Raw genomic sequence first — 19921 nt, forward strand, 5'->3', positions numbered from 1 at the left:
CTCTATAAAGACGAAAAAAAAAAAAAAAAAAAAGTATCTCATCTATCTGAGGAAGTGGGTAGCGATCACTTTCAGTATGATCATTAAGCTTCCTGTAATCAATTACTAATCTAAATTTTTTCTGACCTGAGGCATCAGCTTTTTTTGGTACTATCCAAACTGGAGCTGAGTACGGTGAAATTGACGGTCGAATTATCTTATTATCTAATAAATTATTTATTTGTTTTTTTATTTCTTCCTGCATTGCTTTGGGATGCCGAAATCCCTTTACATAAATTGGATTTTCATCCTTCGTTTTAATTTCGTGTCTAACAGCTGACGTGAAAGTTAAATTTTTGTTTTCGTCGTAAAATACGTCTTTAAATTTTTTGCAAAGATTTATAATTTTATATTTTTCTTCGTTATTTAAGTGCGAAGTACGGATTTTATTTTCATTAAAATGCGTCGTTGGAATTTTTACTATATTATAATTACAAAAGTTCTCAACTTCAATTCTCTTATTAAATTTCATAGGCATAGGTAAGTCGATAGTGTCTATAAAGCCGTTTTTTGCAACGTGAATAGAATGGGGAATTTTGATACCTTGAAAGTGTCTTTCGCGCAATAAAACTTCGCCATTATGAACGCTTACTGGAATTTTTTGGTATAAAGTTTCAAATGGAATGCTAACGTGAGGATTCTCAAAGGTTAAAGTATGAGTTGCGTAGCTAATTGTGGCGTGGAATCTTTTCAGATCGTAAGTTCCAAGGAGGATATCAAAGTGCTGACTAAAGTCGGCGACTTTTACGTCGAATGTTTGTGGAATTCCATATTCTAGGAATAGTGGCGTCTTAATATTTAAGTCGTGCTTGGAAGTAATTTTCATTGACGTTAGCGAAAAAGGTTTTCGATAAATATGATTTTTATCAAATAGTTTGAGAGCTCGCGGATTTAAAATTGAATGGGAACCGCCGGTATCGATTAAAACGCGTAGATGTGTTTTGGGTGTAACGAAGCAGGGTAACCCAGGGGAACTTTCGATATTATTTAGGTTTATACAGGGGGTGGATGATCGTTTAACGGGATGGCTTGAAAATCCTGATGATTTTCATCATGCAAATCGGGCTCTTGTTCGGATTCGTAATTTTCGAAATCATTTTCGAAATATTGGGTATCATTTGAGTCTATGTGAAAATTGTGGCTTCTATTAGTTGTAATTGTCATGGGCTGATGGTTTCTGGTTGTGGTAGTTTGAACACCGCTCATTGGAGTAGCAAAATTTGGTTGGGGTCGAGGAGCTTTATATTTATTTAATCTTTGTTGGTTGTTTTTCGGAACATTGTTTCGTTGGAAGGATTGATTTTGTTCGTGAGAACTGAAATTTTGTCTCTGAGGAAAATTATAGTTCTGTTGTGGAGTGAAGTTAAAATTGGGCTCTGTGTTGTGAGTTGAAGGTCTCACATAATTTGAATGCGTGGGTTGGAAGTTTGAGTATGTGGGTTGGAAGTTTGTGGATCTTTGATTATTCGAAGATTGATAGGGTTTATTTTTGAGTGGGGCCTTTTTGTTTTGTTGGCTCTTAAGGAAGTTCATGTATTATTGTTGATTTTTGTGGTTATCGTAGGCAATACACTTTTGAAGGGCTTCTTCTAGGGAATTTAATTCAAAATGCGATAAGTATTCGCAATAAGGCTCGTTGATTCCGGTACAGAAAGTTTTGAGGGCAATGTTTTTGAAGTATGGAGTTTTAAAAGTGACTGTCGCGGGATTATCGTTTAGGGTGATGTGTTGGAGTAAATCGTTCAGATTTGTAGTTATTCTCTGATGATAATTTTCGTAGGATTCACTATGTTTTTGGACGGTAGTGGATAGTTGTGTTACTAATATGTCTTCGGAACGTCTGTCTCCGTATTTAGTTAATAACGCTGGACGAATTTCTGTCCAATTGGTTTTATTAGAATAGTTTAAGAAATTTCTAGGTTCTCCTTTAATTCGAGATACGATATGGGAATTTAAGATAAATTCTTGGGACGGATTTAAATCTTGGGTGCCTAAGAAAACTATTAAATTATCTACTGCTTTGATAAAGGTGGAGAGGTTGTCTCCAGAAGAGAATTCGGGCAGAGTTGAGCAAAGGCTAGCAATATCGCTATTGGTCATCGGCATTTTGGAACGTAATTTAGATGCAGGCTTAGATTTAGAGGTTTGTAGATTTCTTTTTATTTTTAAATTTAAATTGTCGAATAGTAAACTTAAATTTTCGATACTATTTTGGGAAATATCATTCAATGTACTCATAAAATATATGCAAAAATATAAATGCAAGTATATATAAAAATTCGTTGAAGTAAAATGTTATAAATAATATAAATTCAATAAACAATAAATAATAAATTCAATGTAAATGTTTAAGAATTCAATTAAAATAAATGCTCATAAACAATGGTAAAGAAAGGAAAAACTTACGCAAGGATGATCGTGTTTGATTTCCAATACATTTTTCTCTTTTACCAGGTTCTTCAGGATTTCATTAAACTAATGTAGACCAGGAAACGACTATGTTTCTGTATGAAATATCCTGTGGTTCGCAGCGCCAGAAATGTTTCTTCAACGTCGATATTCCCAAAAAAAAATTCTACAAACTACTACATTTAATGATTTTAAACTTGACTATTGAAACATAATTACAATAATAATAAAAATATTGATTTCTTCCTATTTATAACGTCGGATATCGGAATCTGCTGATTCTTAATAGTAAGGGAGCTTATGGCTACATTTCTATATATATATATATATATATATATATATATATATATATATATATATATATATATATATATATATATATATATATATATATATATATATATATATATATATATATAAAGAACCACCTTTATCTCAGTATGTTCACCTACAATATCTTCAATGGGCAGGTCATGTATATAGGATGGAAGAAAATAGGCTTCGAACAAAACTGGTGAATGTAAGAATGCAGGAGAAGAGACCTATTGGAAGACTCAGAAAGCGATGGGAGGATGATATGGATGAGGACGTCAGAAATCTCCTTGGAGGAGAATGGCTACAGGCCGTAACGGATGGACAGGTTTGATGAGGGAGGCCAGGGCTCGAATTGGGCTGTAGAGCCATAGAATGGATGGATGGAACCTAAGAACCTCAGTTGCTGAGTATTTTGTTACTCTCTAAACTCTTTGGTAGTAATCATCTTTTCGGAATTGCTTAGCATACGTGATACGAGCCAGACTAAGTTTGAATGACACCAAAAAGCATTAGAATTTCTCAAACCCACTAAAAATTATAAAAAGGCAGAAAACAAAAAACACTCAATAATGGAAATAATATTCCGCAACTTTTATTACACATACATGGTAAAAACTTCATAGGAAAACATTTCACAAAGCTATTACTTTTTTTAGCCCTCGTCCATCCACTATCGGGGAAAACCTGTATATATATATATATATATATATATATATACAGGGTGTCCCCGAAAATAGTGCGTTCCTTAAAGGTAGACGGCACCATGTAGAACAAAAAAGTCTTATAACATTATTTTCTAAATTACATTTTGGTATGCAAAAAGAAATGTGTTAACTACGTGCAGTACGAAACGTAGACCGTCACAACTTTAGCAAACAGATATCCTGTCCAAATTTATGTCGGGAATTTATGAATATTGGAATGCCAAAAAACGTTGTTCATGGAACATTTATGGAAAAACTTCTACATCCATACCACTATCAAAGAGTACAAGATTTACAACAAGGTGATTTTCCTCTAAAATTAACATTTTGTAGGTGGTTTCAAGATACACTCTTCAGACAACCTTTATCCATCTAAAGTGTTAAGTGTGGATAAAGCATGTTTCACGAGAAACGGTGTGTATAATTTTCATAATTGCCACATATATGGTGCCGAGAATCATTATTTAATACGTAGGACAAATCTTCAACGAAAATTTAGCATATATTTAAGGGCTGGAATAATTAACAATCGTTTGATAGGGCCATATGAATTACCCAAAATACTAAATGGAGAGGCCTACTATAATCTCTTACAATATGTTTGCCAATACTTCTTGTAGACGTGCCTTTGTAAACACGCCGTGAAAAATCTTCTTGATACCACTTATCCTCGTCGTTGAATTGGTAGGAATGGACACATTTCAGAATGCACACTAATAAAGTTATCCACACATTCATAGGGTACTTTGTAAATACAATTCTTTGTTCAATCTTGTTAATTGCTAGATTTAGTTTTAAATAAAATAGATCTCAATGTGTTTAGTGTTTTGAAGCTTGTTGAAATTTGGAATTTATTTCCTATCATTTTAAGTTTTTCCTATAATCGTTTTTTGTATGGTTTTGTTATTTTCCAGAATTATTTCTTGCGAATGTTATAGGATACCGTTCCAAGTTGTTCTGTTCCGTTCGATCTATTCTTGAAAATTCCTTATTTAAATACCATAAAAAATTATAGTTATTCTATTCGTTTACAAGCAAAAAAACGTGACTTTGCTTAATGATTTTAATTTAAATATAATAAAATCTTTGCAAAAATAATTTGTTTTTTTACTTTTCTTTATAGTTTTAATATTTCAGAATCCATGCTCTTTGTGAAATAACTGTAAAGGGATACGGTAAGCAGCAATAAATTTTTAAACTTTTAAATAATATTTAACAAATAACTAAAACTCGTTATAATAACTAACAAACCCATGTATTTGAAATTCTGCACACTTACATAAATGTCTGTATAAAGACACATAATACCCTTGTTATCAAGGTGTTATGTACTTACGTTAAAATATTATTGCAACATGTATTAACATTAACATGAGTTTTTGCAACTATGTCGACAAATTATTAATGATTTGAACTTGTATTTGTAACATAATAGCTTCTAAATATAAAAATTTCTTTTAATAAAATCAAAGAATGCTACAGGTAAAAATCTACATTTTCGGTCTTTGGCCTTTGTTTATAAAAAATAGGGGCCGATCTGACAGTACTTCGATACTTATTTTTCATTAACTATATCCTCCTTATTATTTAATTATTTAAAGCTATCAGATACCTGCAATATTTTTTTTACCTTTTTTCGTTTTCTAGGCTGGGGTAATGGGTACAATTTTTTGTGACGCTATACTATCATTAATAAAATTCTTCGCTTTTAATATTTAATTGTTAACAATATATAAACAAAGTTGGCGCTTAATATAAGAATGATACATTTATCTAAAAATTCAACAAATACTCAACTAAGAGTGATTTACAGAAGATCAAAACTAAACAAAGCAGGAATTATTTGTTTAAATCAATATTAAATACTATCTTTTTATTTCAATAAATACATACATATCATATTTAAAGCTTATACATTAATTTTAAAGGTGAATTTTATTACTTTTTCCTTAAACATAAAATTTGAGTTTTCATCCTCACTTTACATTGTTTCAGAATATCTTCAACTAACAACTTATCAGATTTGTTTAACTCTGGAACATGTGCCAAAGCTTCCTTAAAATAACTTTTCGCATTTTCGGACAAGTAGTTCGTAAATATCCACTGGAGGCATTCGATATCTACAACAGCTTGCTGAGCACCTTCCTTACTAAACTTCTGGGCACATGACATAAGCCTATATAGTTCTTCAGCGATTGTTTCAACAATTTTGACCAAAATACTGTCTAGAAGATTAACTGAAATGTTATTTATTTCAGAATGTACACTAATAAGGTTATTCACACATTCTTTGGCGTAAGGGCGAATGTCTGTAGGAGGCACGTTGATATCCCAATCAAACCGACCCAAATACATAGAAGGTTCTATGGTACCAACAAGAGGATCACTCTTTTGCTCCAAATATTTATCTAAAATTGATTTTTCTAAGGAATCATATTTATTTTTATTCGTCTTGATAGGGCCATCTATGGAGGAGAATCCTGTTTCTCTGAACTTTTTAGAAATTTCATCAAGTATAGTAATTTTTGTAAATATACAATTCGATAAGGTTATCAGCAACCGATTCTCCCAAGTCGGGATATCATGCGGTGCTCCTGTTTTATGAGGACCTACAGGTGTTCCTATTAACTGAGAAACCACTGGTGAATTATCATCACAATAATCATAATCTTCAGTCGATGAAAGATTATTGAGGACATCATAAAAAGAACCTAAAATATTGTCGACTTGCTTTTCGAGTTCCTTTTGTGCAGAAGAACTATCTAAAAGAGATGTTTCTCTTTGTTCGACCGATAAAGCAGATTCTTTAACAATTTGTATAACATCTTCAATTAACCTTAAAAACTTCAAAGGTAGTTCGGTAACACCCGTATATTTTCCGCTAAAACTTATTTTCCAATTTTCTGATAGTTGCTTAATTTGTTCGGCTGTTTGTTGGAATAAGGTGCTCATGCAGTAAATTCGCATATCTATAAGCAAAGCAGATACTATATCTAAAGCTTCATTGGGTAGATCTAGTTGAATTAGTGTGGAGTATGTAGAGCGCACTGAGCGTAGTAATTCTGGAAGGTACAGCGCTACTTCGTCACGGTCCAAAGTGGTTAAAGAACCGTACTGGACACGATCAGATTTATCTAGAGTATTTGGAATGATGCTAACTCGTACGTATTTAGAAAACGATTCAATGGCAGTTAGAACCATATGTTTGTATTCGACCTAAAATTGAAAAAATCAGGTAATAAAAATAATGTAAAAATACATAAATATAAATAGTTATAAAGAAAATAAATTAGATCGTAATATGCAAAGATCTACGAGGCTAAATAACTCATTTCTCTACAATTTAGATGATACAAGAAAGAACCATAAATAAATTAAATAACATTACCTAATATACTAACATCGGAAATAAAACCACTATTTTAAAACATAAAGCTACTGGCACAATTCAAAGACACGGAGGAATGTTAAAATGAATTAAATTAACTTAACCTACAGACCAAAATTTCAAATAATCAGGTATACCTTAAACATCTTAACTCTTAACCCTGGCTAGGGCTATGCTTAATCTTAAGCATAGCCCTAGCCAGTTGGACTAGAACTATGTCTGACAGATGGCTGTATTAAACGCAAACAGCTAATAGACAATTTATCATCATCAACAACTATTCCATCCATCGTCGAATGTCCATCCAATCATTTTTATTTCTTGTTTTTTGCATCCATTCGAGACCAGCCATTCACTTGATGATGAGATCTGCCTATTCTCTTATTTGCTCTTGGTCATTATTCAAAAATTTGCCTCGTTCAATGGTTGTCTTCCATTCTTCCTTATCTATCCTGATCAGTTCCATTTTAACTGGCAATCTTTTGGATTACACCTGTTACTTTTGATCATCTCCTTATATCTTCATTGAATTTGCAATCGCTAATGTTTATGTTGAGCATTCTCCGTTCCTCTGAATCACTTGAGCATTCTCTGAGTCACTTGAAGTTTGTGGACTACGTATTTGTTAAAAGCCTGTGTTTACATACTGATCAAAAGGTTTTGCCTTTTAAAGTATTTGGTAAGTTTAATTTAAATACTGTTTGTAATCTTCCAAATGCTGCTAACCATGTTAAGGAATATCTTCTATTTAGATCAGCCTTTAGGTTAACCTTGGATAGTTCGATTTTTGGTCCTAAGTATATATACGACTCAACCTTTTCTATATTATTATTTTCCAGAGTTTTATTCTCAGTTATATCTAGAGATTCGTTTGTTAGATATTTAGTTTGCGCTAGATTTATTTTTAATCATATTTCTTTTCATTTTGTATATATGTCTAATAACTGCAATTTCCTGTAATTATTCTTCGTCTTTTACTATTAAAGCAACATCATCGGCAAATCTCAGATGGTTCAGGTTTTCGCCGTCTATTGTCACTCCTTTATTTGTTAATTCTAAACTTCTAAACATATCTTCTAGAGCTAAAGTAACTAAATTGGATGATATTTTTTTAAGCCCTTCTCTCTATTTGGATTACCTAATATAGGCCTCTCCTAATTCTCGCCATTCATCTCTCTTGTTTGTGAGACGTTTACACATTGTTCCTGCAGCTCTTTTAATATCGTCGCTCTATCGCATTTGCGGTCTTCCTCGTGGTCTTTTGGCTTTATATGGCCGCCAATTCCCGATTTCTTTATTCCATCGGCCATCCTTAAGACGTTCGTTATGTCCAGCCCATTTCAGTTTAGCTGCCTGTTCGACAGCATCTTTTACTTTTGTTCTATTACGAATGTCTTCATTGGTTTTATGGTCTTTGAGTGAGATACCCAGCATCTGTCGTTCAATAGCTCTCTGAGGTTTTCTGATCTTCTCCATGTTTATTTTAGTGAATGTCCAGGTTTAAGCTCCATATGTAAGTACAGGTAGGATACAGTAATTGAACACTTTGGTTCGCAGTCTTTGAGGTATATTTTTATTTTTAAGTACATATGAGAGTCTTCCGAATGCTGCCCATCCCATTTTTACACGTCTGCTTATTTCGGTAGTCTGATTTTCTTTGCTTACCTTGACATTTTGATCCAAATATGTATATTCATCTACGTGTTCTATCTCGGTCCCTTGGATGTTTATCATAGGTTTGTCATCTTTGTTTGACATTAGTTTAGTTTTGCTGAAATTCATTTTCAGTCCTTTTTTAGGGATTCTGTGTGTAGCTCTTCAATCATCGTATTCAGTGCATTCCACGTGTCGGCTACTAGTACTACATCATCTGCGTATCTAAGATGGTTCAAGTATCTTCCGTTAATAGGGATTCCCTTATTGTCCCAGTCTATTGACTTAAAGATATCTTCTAGGGCAGCTGTAAATAATTTTGGAGATATTGTGTCTCCTTGTCTTACGCCTCGGTTGATTTTTACTGGTCTTGTTTCGATTCCATTACCCAACGTCACTATCATTTCAGCTTGTTCGTAAATATTATGTATTAATATTCTGTACCTGGAGTCGATCCGGTTGTTGACTAATGCTTCTTCTATTGTCCACAGTTCTACACTATCAAAAGCTTTTTCATAATCTATAAAAGCCAGACATAATGGGAGAATAACATAGTATTCGTTAGTCTTTTCTATTAGGATTTTCAAAGTATATAGATGGTCACAGGTGCTGTACCCTTTTCTAAATCCGGCTTGTTCTACTGGTTGATATCCGTCAAATTTAATTGTTAACCTGTTTGTAATAATCTTTATAAAGGTTTTGTAAAGTTGTGAAAGAAGTGAAATTGGTCGATAATTTTTCAGGTCTGTGGTGTCTCCCTTTTTGTGTATTAGTATTGTTTTAGCAGTATTCCATTGTTTCAGGTATGTTGCCTTCGAATAGACATTTATTAAATAGTATTTTTAGATATGTGATGGCTTCTTCTCCGCCTTCCTTCAGCATTTCTGCTAGGATTCCATCGCTTCCAGTAGCTTTATTCCTTTTTATTTCTTTTACTGCCCTTTCTATTTTTGCGTGGCTTATTTCGGGCATCACTTCTGAGTTGACATTTGTTATCTGCCTTTTCAAGTTCTGCTTTGAGGAGTTAGGAGGATTGTTTCTGGAACGATACAGATCGGCGTAGAACTTTTCAATTGAGTTTGCTATATCAGATTTACTTTTTTCTAGTTGTCCTTGTTCATTTTTAATGGTTATTATGTTTTCTTTCCTAATTTCGGTTTGGTGCGTTCGGTTTTTCTCTATGACTTGTTCTATACGGTCTTCTTGATGTCTTTTAATGTCCTCTTTTATCTGTTTTCTTATTACCCGATCAAGTTCCTTAAATTCTGCAGTATCTTTTTTGTTTTGTCTCAGAAGATCTTTTCTTTGTTTCAGCATGTTTTGTGATTCTACACTTATTTTGGATTTTCGTTTACTGTCAGCGGTTGCCACTTCTGAGATTGCATTTTTTTTGTATTTGAAAAAAAAAATAGAAAAACTTGGAATATAGACACAGATACACTAAAATCTAATACAGAACAATATAAAAGCAAGTTAAAACCCGCGAAAGTATTAAATCTAGATGAATTTAGCTTAAATAGTCATAACAAAAGAACTATTAAATGCAAATTGGATAAGATAGAATCTAAAAAAAATTAAAAGGGAAAATCCCTGGCCGTATACCATAGTTTGAAAAAAACTACAAAATGGTGCAATCCATTTAAAAATTATCACATTGTTGACAATAACCCACTTTCTGCTACGCGTTACATTACAAAGGGCACGAAAATATTTTGATATGCGAGTAAAGAAGAATGTCGATCGACTATCCCCGAATTAGAAAGCGATCTTAGAATTTCGAAGACTTGCGTTTCGAGAAATCTAATCGAAACTATTGGAATGGCTCGTATTTGTGCCAAATTTATTACAAAATTACTCACGACATAGCAGGAAGATAATAACTTAGAAGTCGTCGTGGATAATCGAAATATGACAATTCTAAATGATCGTTATGAAAAGAAAATGTGTTTAAAACGATCATTATCGTGAAGAGTCGTGGATTTGTGTTTATGATCTGGAAGTAACATCAGTCTTCACAATGGAAGTTTACATCGTAGAACATCTGTCAGACAGTCAACAAATAATTAACGTTCAAGTTTTTAAAACATTGCGTGATGTAATAAGAAGAAAACGGTCTCATTTTTGGATTTCGTAGAAATAGGTCAACTCTGGATAATTTGATAGATTTAGAGCCAGAAAAGTTTTTCTACTGGACGAGAATATCTTGCTGTATTTTTTTGACATAACAAAAGCATTCGAAATGGCTTGGGAATTTACAGTCCGTATCAATGGTCTCTACCGCAACTTTTCAAAGCGAAATTATTATTTACGGATGATCTGGTACTATATTTAAAATGAAAAAATATCGTCTCAATACAAAACACTATGGGCATACAATTTTGTACAATGAAAACAAAATGTATAATATTCTCAAAACAGCGGCATGCTACATATCCAGATCTGCTGATTTATGGAAACAGTTTAGAATATGTCGACCATATAAAGTTTGTACAAACATTTTTTGATAAATAACTATCTAGGAAGATGCACATTATACACATTAAGATATCCTACCAAACTGGGCTTAATTTAATGAGAACTTTGTATAGCAACAATTGGTGATCAGATTTTAAAAGATTTAAACACATTTACAAACCACTTAAACGATGCAAACCTGATTATGGTCAATAATTTACTCTTCTATCAAGAAGGCAGTACTAGCTTAACTCGAAATTATGTACAATAGAGCATTAAGAATAGCTACAGAGGCTTTTCGCACCAGCCCTATTGAAAGTTTACAATGTTTAACCAGCTTCAAATTTCGACAGCTTATGCAGCAAACATTCAAGTGAAAGTCGCATCCATCTCTCAGTGCTCACTGTAGCTCTCAATGCTCACCGTAGCATTGGTGAGCGTTTAAAGAAATTTATATTTAACAAAATCGAACAGAACTAGACCTTTCAGCTAACAGAGAATTAGAAGGTATTTATCATCTGATAGTATTCAATTCCAAAATCTTTGATGAGTCAACTACACTTATATTTCCATCCTGGACATTACCCTCTGTACAATGTAATCTAACTCTCACCAATCTCTTCACCATAGCATGAGTGAGTTTTAAAGAAATTTATATTAACAAAAACGAACAGACTCCATTTAACAGAGAATTAGAAGGTATTCTAATTCTCTGTTCTAACACTTTCTCGATCTAGTCTCCCATTTTTCATTGTGTGGGAGTAAAGGTATTTAAATTCTCCTACTCGTGCTAATTTTTTCCTAAGCAATTCGATATTTCCAATCCTTCCTGTTCCTCCCAATCACATATTTTCTCCACTCCATTTTCGACCTGCTAACCTTAAGGCTTCAATAGCCTTTCTCCAACTCACCAACTTCTTCTTTAGCCTTACATACTTCTCAGGAACACATTTCTCTCTCAAACTGGGAACTGTATCGTACACCTTCTCTAGATCTATAAATACCAAATGTAGCTCTCTTTTCTTCCAGCCGTGTTTCTCTATCAACTGTCTCAAAGCAAACAAGACATCTGTTATCTTCCTTCCTGGCATAAACCCAAACTGTTCTATCAATGTCTGTCTACTTAACCTTTGCTCTACAATTTTCTCCCAAATTTTCATTGTGTGCGACATTAACTTTATCCCTCTATAGTTCTTACAGTCCTTAATGTCCCCTTTATCTTTATACAGTGGTAACATCACACTCTCCCTCCGTACATTGCGCATACTTTCTTCCTCATAAATATATCCTACTCATCAGTTACCACAACACATCAATGCCCTCCTAATGTCTTCCAAACCTCCACAGGTATTCCATCAGGTCATACTGTCTTCCATTCTATATCTTATATAAAGCCTCGACAATCGCATCTCTCGTTATCCCTGGTATCTCTGGTGTTTTTCATTTAGCAACTTTCTAAAGTACTCAGTACACATAACACCTTTGTTTTATTTCAACATTGAATTAACACTCTTAATCTGCCGCACGTGAGTCAAGTCTTTTGATGACTTGTCTCTTGCTATGCAGACGATCTTTCCTTAGCAGTAGCTAGAACGCGCTTTGCTTCCCTCTTTGCTATCTAATATTTATCCTTATCTTCATCTCTTTTGGGCCTATCATACCTCTTTCTAGACTCTTTCTTCTTCCTAATCTTCTGTTGCACAGGCCCTTTACTAGATTTTTTTCCTAGCACTTCATCTCCTACTAGTTGAATACATAACTTTGTTGTTGGCTTCCCATCAGTCATTTATTGTATCTTTTTCTTCAAATTGTTCCAGCACTCTACTCTTGACGACTTTCGTCAAATTCTTATCCTTTAACTTCCACCACTTTACTTTCTGATGTCCTACTTGTTTTTCTTTCCGTCTCACCTTTATCTCCATATCCACCATCTCGGTCGGTGTTGACTAACTGCACACTCACCCTTATCACTTTACAAATAGTTACCTCTTTTAGTAGTACAAGATTCCACTGCAGGATCACTTCGTTCATACGTAGTTCAAAAATTAAAAGAATACATTGATAATAGGTTGCCAGTCAAAAAGTTGGCGCAAATATTTTTAATTCAATTATATAATTCAAAATAAAAAAAATATATATTGTTACCTGTCTTCCCGCTTCAATTTTCACCTGCAACTCTCCAGAAAAGTATGCTTGACCAATTTTCCACAAATCTGGAAATATTTCTGAGGTAACCACACATATTTCATCTGTAAAATTGACACAAGCTGGTACTATGTTCACTTCGATTTGTGATTTTGAGTATTTTGACGAAGAATTCTGCTTTTTTGAAGCTTCGGATTTGTCCGTAGATTTATGGAAAGTGTATATTTCCTTAAACTTTTGATTTATGTACTCCCATCTACTTTTAATGGCGTCCCAAGCAGCATCGAAGGGACATTCTAAATTAACCAAATAGCGAATAAGACGCTTCTGTTGTTCTACGGTAATAGGCATTGTCTGTAAGTCTTTGTGTAATTTGGTTTGTAGCTCTACAATACGCTTTTCAACTTCATTTAGGGCTTCCCTAAATATAGGCACTTCTGTTTTATCAAATAAATTTTTTACTCGCATATAATCATTTATAACTATGTCATAATCTCCCTTTTTTACGTTTCTTTCTATAACACACGGAAGGCAAAACAAAAATTTGTATCTTTGTAAAACATTCAATGCGTTTCTTGTCTTTTCAGCTCTGTCTTTTCTCGCTAAAACATCATCGAATAGTTTTCTGGCTTCTCGTTCAGACTCCTTGATGGCTCTTTCCAATTTAATTGTTGGTGTACTTCCAAATACTGAAGATTCTTTTTCGTATTTTTCACGTAAGTTCATTAAAGTGTCGATTTGATCCATGACACTATTCAAATTTGCCTTCAAGAAAGAAAGTTGGCCTTCTTTTTGACTTTGCACTTTTCTAGTTAGATGGTTTAGACCAGCTTTTAAATCGTTGAAACTTGTTGTTTGATGATTTTCTAAAAGGAACCACGCAGGTGAAAAATGCTGACTACCAATGTCTCCACATTTACCTGAAAACAGGTAACAGTAAGTATACAGAGATATTTAGAAATATTGAAATCAAAAGCCACGTAAGCAATCAGGTAAGTACAATTTGATTTTAATGTGGGTATAACAATTAATACTAGCAAACAAAAAAAATAGAATTGTATATAAAAACAGCTATAAATTTCTCTTCTCCTTACTATGCTCCACACAACAAAATAACATTTCAAAAATTATATTTTCTTTATACTGATAGCTTATGTTTTGACACTGGTCAAAATCAGTCTATTCTCTGTCAACAATAATGATAATGTGGTGACATCACACTGAGATGCTCTGTTATTTGAAGTCAAATTAAATAAACAATTCAAAATTTCTAAATTGTTTTATTATATTATGTGTGGTCGACAGACTAAAGCAGACAAGTCAATTTTTAAGAAAAAAATTTTATTTATTAAAAACGTCTAAAAAAATATATTTAGGCAAGTCAAATGTTATATTTAGAGATGAAGTCAGCCAGGCAAGACCTTTTATCTGATTTAGATCGGCTTGTAAAGATAGTGCAAACACTCCTGACCATGGAGCTGCGTGAAGGGGGAGTCAAAATTCATGTAAAGGCAGAAATGTTCTATTGTAAACCAAATTTCGTCTACTGCGCCGTGGTCAGTAGTGTTTGCACTATCTCTACCTAACCAACACGTTTGACTTAACTGATTAGGTGAATTTGTCCAGTTATCAGTGGAATGCTCACTAGCAAAAAAGATTGAGGGAGTCATGAGAAAAGGATATTATGTAAACAATGTTTTTATTTAATTGGTAATGGGAGTATTCATTACATTGTGTTTTTCATGTTTCATATTTCTTTCTAATGTTTTAGTTATTAAAAAATTTTCCAATAAAATCCTTTATAAAAAGGTATATAAAAAACCCAGTCGGGCTATGTTAAAAAGACAAAACGTTTTCGGAATAAGTATTCCATCATCAGTGTCAATATATTACATGAATGTAGCCACTAAATATGAGGGTAAAAACCCTTTAAAAATTAATATATGAAGTTTAGTTTACATTATGTCGTGTTTACAAATAGGATGGTAAAGTTACCGTTGGATTGGTAACATGGCGACATATGACTCTACATTAAGTTGCAAGTCCTGAGACGGTATGTCTACGAGGACTTTATTAAAGCAACTGGTGTTTACCATCCTATTTGTAAACACGACATAATGTAAACTAAACTTCATATATTAATTTTTAAAGGGTTTTTACCCTCATATTTAGTGGCTACATTCATGTAATATATTGACACTGATGATGGAATACTTATTCCGAAAACGTTTTGTCTTTTTAACATAGCCCGACTGGGTTTTTTATATACCTTTTTATAAAGGATTTTATTGGAAAAATTTTTATTATATGGTATACAGCCAACTACAGGAACTTAGTTTCCTTGTGGGTTTTAGTTATTGGTATAACCTGTGACATGTATAGTATGTACATTTCATCAAAATCTACACTCAAAGCTAAATACATACATAAAATGACTAGCTATTCTGAGTTTGAAAGTAACTGATTAAAAAAAAAGAAACCAGGTAGTAAACAATGTGTAGACCTCTCAAAAAAATGATTTTAGAGGAAGGTGAGTGATATTTTTTCATACTTAAAGAGCACAACATACATGGCATCTATTATTCAAGTGAAACGAACTACTTCACGTCGCTCAAGAACTTTGGTTTATTCTCTTTTATATACGACAAAAATGAACCTATCTATGGCTGTCTTCTTAACGTTTTTGAAGAAAGCAAAAACTTCATTTTAACTATCGCCAGTAAGATACAATCTACCGTCATAGGTACTAATGTAACAGATAAGAGAGAAAAGACTATGAAAAAAGAAAATTAGTGAAGAGAAACAAATAGAAATAAAAAAAACATATACTTTCACTTCCACTGTATCAAAGTCACTATTTACAAAGGCACACTTCGAAAAAGTACTTGCTGTCTCACATAACTTTACAAAAAATTCAGGTCCTTGCAAATAGGAACTGATCAAATGTATGATGAAAAAAAGAAAACTGTCACAACTGTTCCAAATTTAAGTACATATACTTTCGACCTACAAAAGTGCTTCAACTCCAGATTTAAAATCATTGGTTGCATTTTATAAGAGACAGCTGTGGACATTTTTAATTTGACTGTTCATGATAACAGCACAGGTAAAGCTGGTTGTTACTTGTGGTATTAATCTATTGCAAGTAAAGGAGCAAATCAGACAGCCAGCTAGTCTGTACAAACATCTGCAAATGATCATACCACCTGAGACAGAACATATAATTTATTATTTACACATGTCGTGGATAAAATAATAACTCTCATCCTCTTCGAATATTAAGGTGAGAGATCATAATGTACCGAACATGCTTATTTCGACTTAGCCCATAAAACGGTTGCATCTCCAGACGACATTTATCTGTGTTCGGTAACCTTCCAGATGTATCGACCGGAGAAGACCAACTTAAAACTGTTGATTTCAACAGAAGAGGGGGCGAACTACCTTTGTAAGTTCCTATTATAACAAATCAGCCAGTTCCTGTTTCTAGAGAGAAAAAACAGACCTTATCTCGCTACTGCCTTAAACTCCTACTTTCTTTTATAATTTTTATCAAGGCTTACATATGAATGCTACAGCTCAAAATATGCACCCCAATTTTGTAAGTGATGATGAAGAAATACATTAATTAAAATTTTATGCTTTTGCTGTTTTATCAGTTTGATCCTTAATTTTTATTTCATAAATAATATTTATGTTTTTTTTTAATTTAGAATGATAATATTTGTTTTTTTGTTAAGTTAAAATGTGCATTTGTGCCTTATATGTTAAGTTAATAAAGAAAGATCTAACTGGACAGTCAATCAAAATCCAAAATATTTACAATTTATGTTTTTTTCATTTTGTATTGTATTAAATGTACCTTATATACATAACTGTAATTAATATAAGCTACTTTTACTTAGGCGGTTAATTGTCAAATGGTTTTTTTCACTTACTGAAAAAACTCAAATTTTGATTTATCTGTTTTCTTTAGCAAACCACACATATATTCTTCTACTTTTAAGAGCACACACCTAAAACTTATGAAATATCTAATGACTACCAAAGTAAACATAAGAAAGAAGAATCTGGTGCAGTTTTAATAACTTTTTTTGGTTTTAATCTAATATTTTAAATACTTCTTTATAATTTATACATATGCTATACCGCCATAATTCACAAATTTATGTGTATGCAAGGTTAACCTAAAAGGGGTGGTAGTCCTGAAGGATTAGTTGTTTTAATCCCTGCATGTGTAGATAATTACCACATAATAGACCAAGAGATCAGGGTACGAATAGAAATGGCAAGGGCAGCGTTCTTAAAATTCAAGCAATTGTTCTGTGACAAAAATCTGAATATTGCACTGAGACTTTGGTTTGTGGAATGTTACGTCTGGTCGCAACTATTGTACGGGGTAGAAACATGGACATTAAAAGCGCTAATAGTTAAGAAGCTTGAAGCCTTTGAAATTTGGATATACCGGAGAATGTTGACAATTCCATGGGCTGCCAGGATCACCAATGAGGAACTGCTGAGAAGGATGGGTCGAGACAAAAAATTGTTGAGAACAATGAAAGTATGCAAGACTGCATACCTTGGACACATACTGAGAAATGATAAATATAGTTTTCTGCAGGTCATCATGCAGGGTAGAGTCGATGGCAAAAAGGGAATAGGTAGAAAGAGGAAGTCATGGCTGCGAAATATTCGAGACTGGACAAACATGACTGTAGACGAATTATTCTACGTTTCAAAAGACAGAGAAGCTTTTAAAAATGTGGTCGCCAACCTCTGTTAATGGGGACGTCATAAGAAGAAGAAGAATCCGACATTTATTTACATTTAACTTACATGCATTTGGTAATTCATACTTATCCATTAATGACTCCTACTATCAAACCTACATAGATCTTTCTGGTGCTGCCTCACCTCAATGTTTATATTTATCCATTACTCTTTCATATTCTCAATATGCAATACACATTAATAATTACTGTCAATACTTTATATAGTATTCCTATGTGGATAATACCTTTGATTTTATACTAAACATGTGGAGTAGGTGTCCAGTAGGAGATAATTCCAAAATAATAATAGATAATTAATACTATTACAATGAATATTTGTAAAGTACATATAAAACATACCAGGAAAATATCCTAAGAGTTCCTCTTCACTAATTTTGTTCTCTGCCTCTTCTACAGACAAGCCTAGAGGATCTTCTTGTTGAAAACTACTTGGACTTAAAGAATGTCTACCCCAAGAATATATGGGAGTTTCTTCTACCCAAACTGCACTCTCCTTTAAAGGTCCAATTGTAGCTAAATGGTATCCCCTGAAGGTAACATTACATGTACCTGTTCCACCATATTTTGTGGTTACTATGACATCTCCTTTACCTTTTATTGGACCTAAACATGTCAAAGGAATTAGAGTATACTTAACATTGACTAAAAAATAAAATGAAACACAAAATTATGTAAATAATCACTTCAAAACTGTTCTGAAGCCATAAAGTTTCAGTGTTAATTAGTCTTTTAAAGCTATGTTATACAGTATACTCCCTCTATAATGAACACAGTCATTACGAGGTTTCGCTTATGAGATACATTAGATGTCCTGTGAATTTTTTATTGAAATATAACTCTATATAGGGAGGCAAATTTGGTTATAACCAGAAAATAATAAGATCCAAAAACGTGTTTTTTACGTTTTTGACCCGGCAGTGGCTATAAATAAATACCTTTTGAAATGGCCCCTCAATAAATTTAACTGCCGCCTGCAATAAACTTCTTTACAATGAATAAATACAACTGTTTCACATCTTTAGAAAATATGATAGATAGAATGATACTGGACAATTTAAAGCAATCAAAAATGACAGAGTTCTTAAAATTGCAGAAGCAATAGTTTATGTTATCCTTGAAACTACGCTTTATACATTATGTAGTTGGAAAAAAATGTAAGTACAGATTTTTTGTTCATATCTCATTGACAATAAAAGTAAAGAACTCTTTTTTGTTGTAATGTATTTCATTGACAATAAAAGTAAATAACTTTTCTTCAAAAACGCCATTCAAACAATATTTATTAGCATCTTATATTGCTCCGAATGGCTTCACTATAGGAAGTTAATGGTTTAGAAAACTACATATTCATATGTATGCGCAGTATTATTGTTGTCTGATATAACGAGATCGGCTTATGACCAGTTAATTAGTCTGCTATTTCAGTTCTCGTTATAGAGGGAATCTACTGTATTAACTTTATGCAATAAATACAAACTGAATAAAATTGTATAAAAAATAATTAAACTGAATGCTGAAACAAACATAATGTGAATTCTGAGAGTTAAACATATAATACGAAATATATCTAAGACAGTTACTTAATAACTAGTTCTTGTAGACTGTAACTTGGTAATGCAGATTACCTGAAATAGCTATAATCTTATTAGGAGATTTCCACTCGGCTGTTAAAAGACAATCCATTCCACATATTGTAAGACCTATTAAATCCGATGGTTGACTACCGAAATTTTCACCTCGAATTTTGATTCTCGTGCCTGGTGGTCCTTCATTTGGCGAAAGACCTGTGACTATTGGGGGCGGTGCCATACTTATATGATTCTAGTTGCCTCTAAACAAAAGCATTGGGAAAATTATATCATTGCTTATAATGAAAATTTATAATTTTCAATTTATTTTAAATTAATAACAATAGGGTTATCGAAAATTAAAAAAATAAAAACTAGAATAATAATAATATAACCCTAATTTTTGACGTTGTTGTCACTGTCAGTTGTGTTTCTGTCAATATCAATTGAAGT

At 32.8% G+C, this 19921-nt stretch overlaps 2 protein-coding genes across 2 annotated transcripts in view; one reads left to right on the plus strand and one right to left on the minus strand.

The window, feature by feature from the left end:
- Nucleotides 1-19921, plus strand: part of LOC140434554 (SANT and BTB domain regulator of class switch recombination) — a 90710-nt gene that overhangs the window by 36079 nt on the left and 34710 nt on the right. The gene's annotated exons all lie outside the window — the stretch shown is intronic.
- Nucleotides 5157-19905, minus strand: Sec5 (exocyst complex component secretory 5). The gene is made up of 4 exons (XM_072522901.1): nucleotides 19526-19905; nucleotides 18240-18503; nucleotides 13108-14027; nucleotides 5157-6683 (listed from the first exon to the last, which is right to left on the minus strand). The coding sequence occupies exons 1-4, from the start codon at nucleotides 19707-19709 to the stop codon at nucleotides 5406-5408; spliced, it is 2646 nt and encodes an 881-aa protein (XP_072379002.1). The 5' UTR covers nucleotides 19710-19905; the 3' UTR covers nucleotides 5157-5405.

The sequence above is a fragment of the Diabrotica undecimpunctata genome, chromosome 2 (assembly GCF_040954645.1).
Source record: "Diabrotica undecimpunctata isolate CICGRU chromosome 2, icDiaUnde3, whole genome shotgun sequence".
In the NCBI taxonomy this organism is placed as follows: domain Eukaryota; kingdom Metazoa; phylum Arthropoda; class Insecta; order Coleoptera; family Chrysomelidae; genus Diabrotica; species Diabrotica undecimpunctata.

What these genes read in the sequence shown, in the direction of transcription:
- Sec5 (XM_072522901.1), bottom strand. Translation starts at nt 19,709, where the DNA reads ATGGCACCGCCCCCAATAGTCACAGGTCTTTCGCCAAATGAAGGACCA. An exon ending in TAAGATTATAGCTATTTCAG is followed by an intron (nt 18,504 to 19,525) that starts GTAATCTGCATT and finishes TGACATGTTTAG; the next exon opens with GTCCAATAAAAGGTAAAGGA. An exon ending in AAATTGAAGCGGGAAGACAG is followed by an intron (nt 6,684 to 13,107) that starts GTAACAATATAT and finishes TTTCAATTTTAG; the next exon opens with GTCGAATACAAACATATGGT.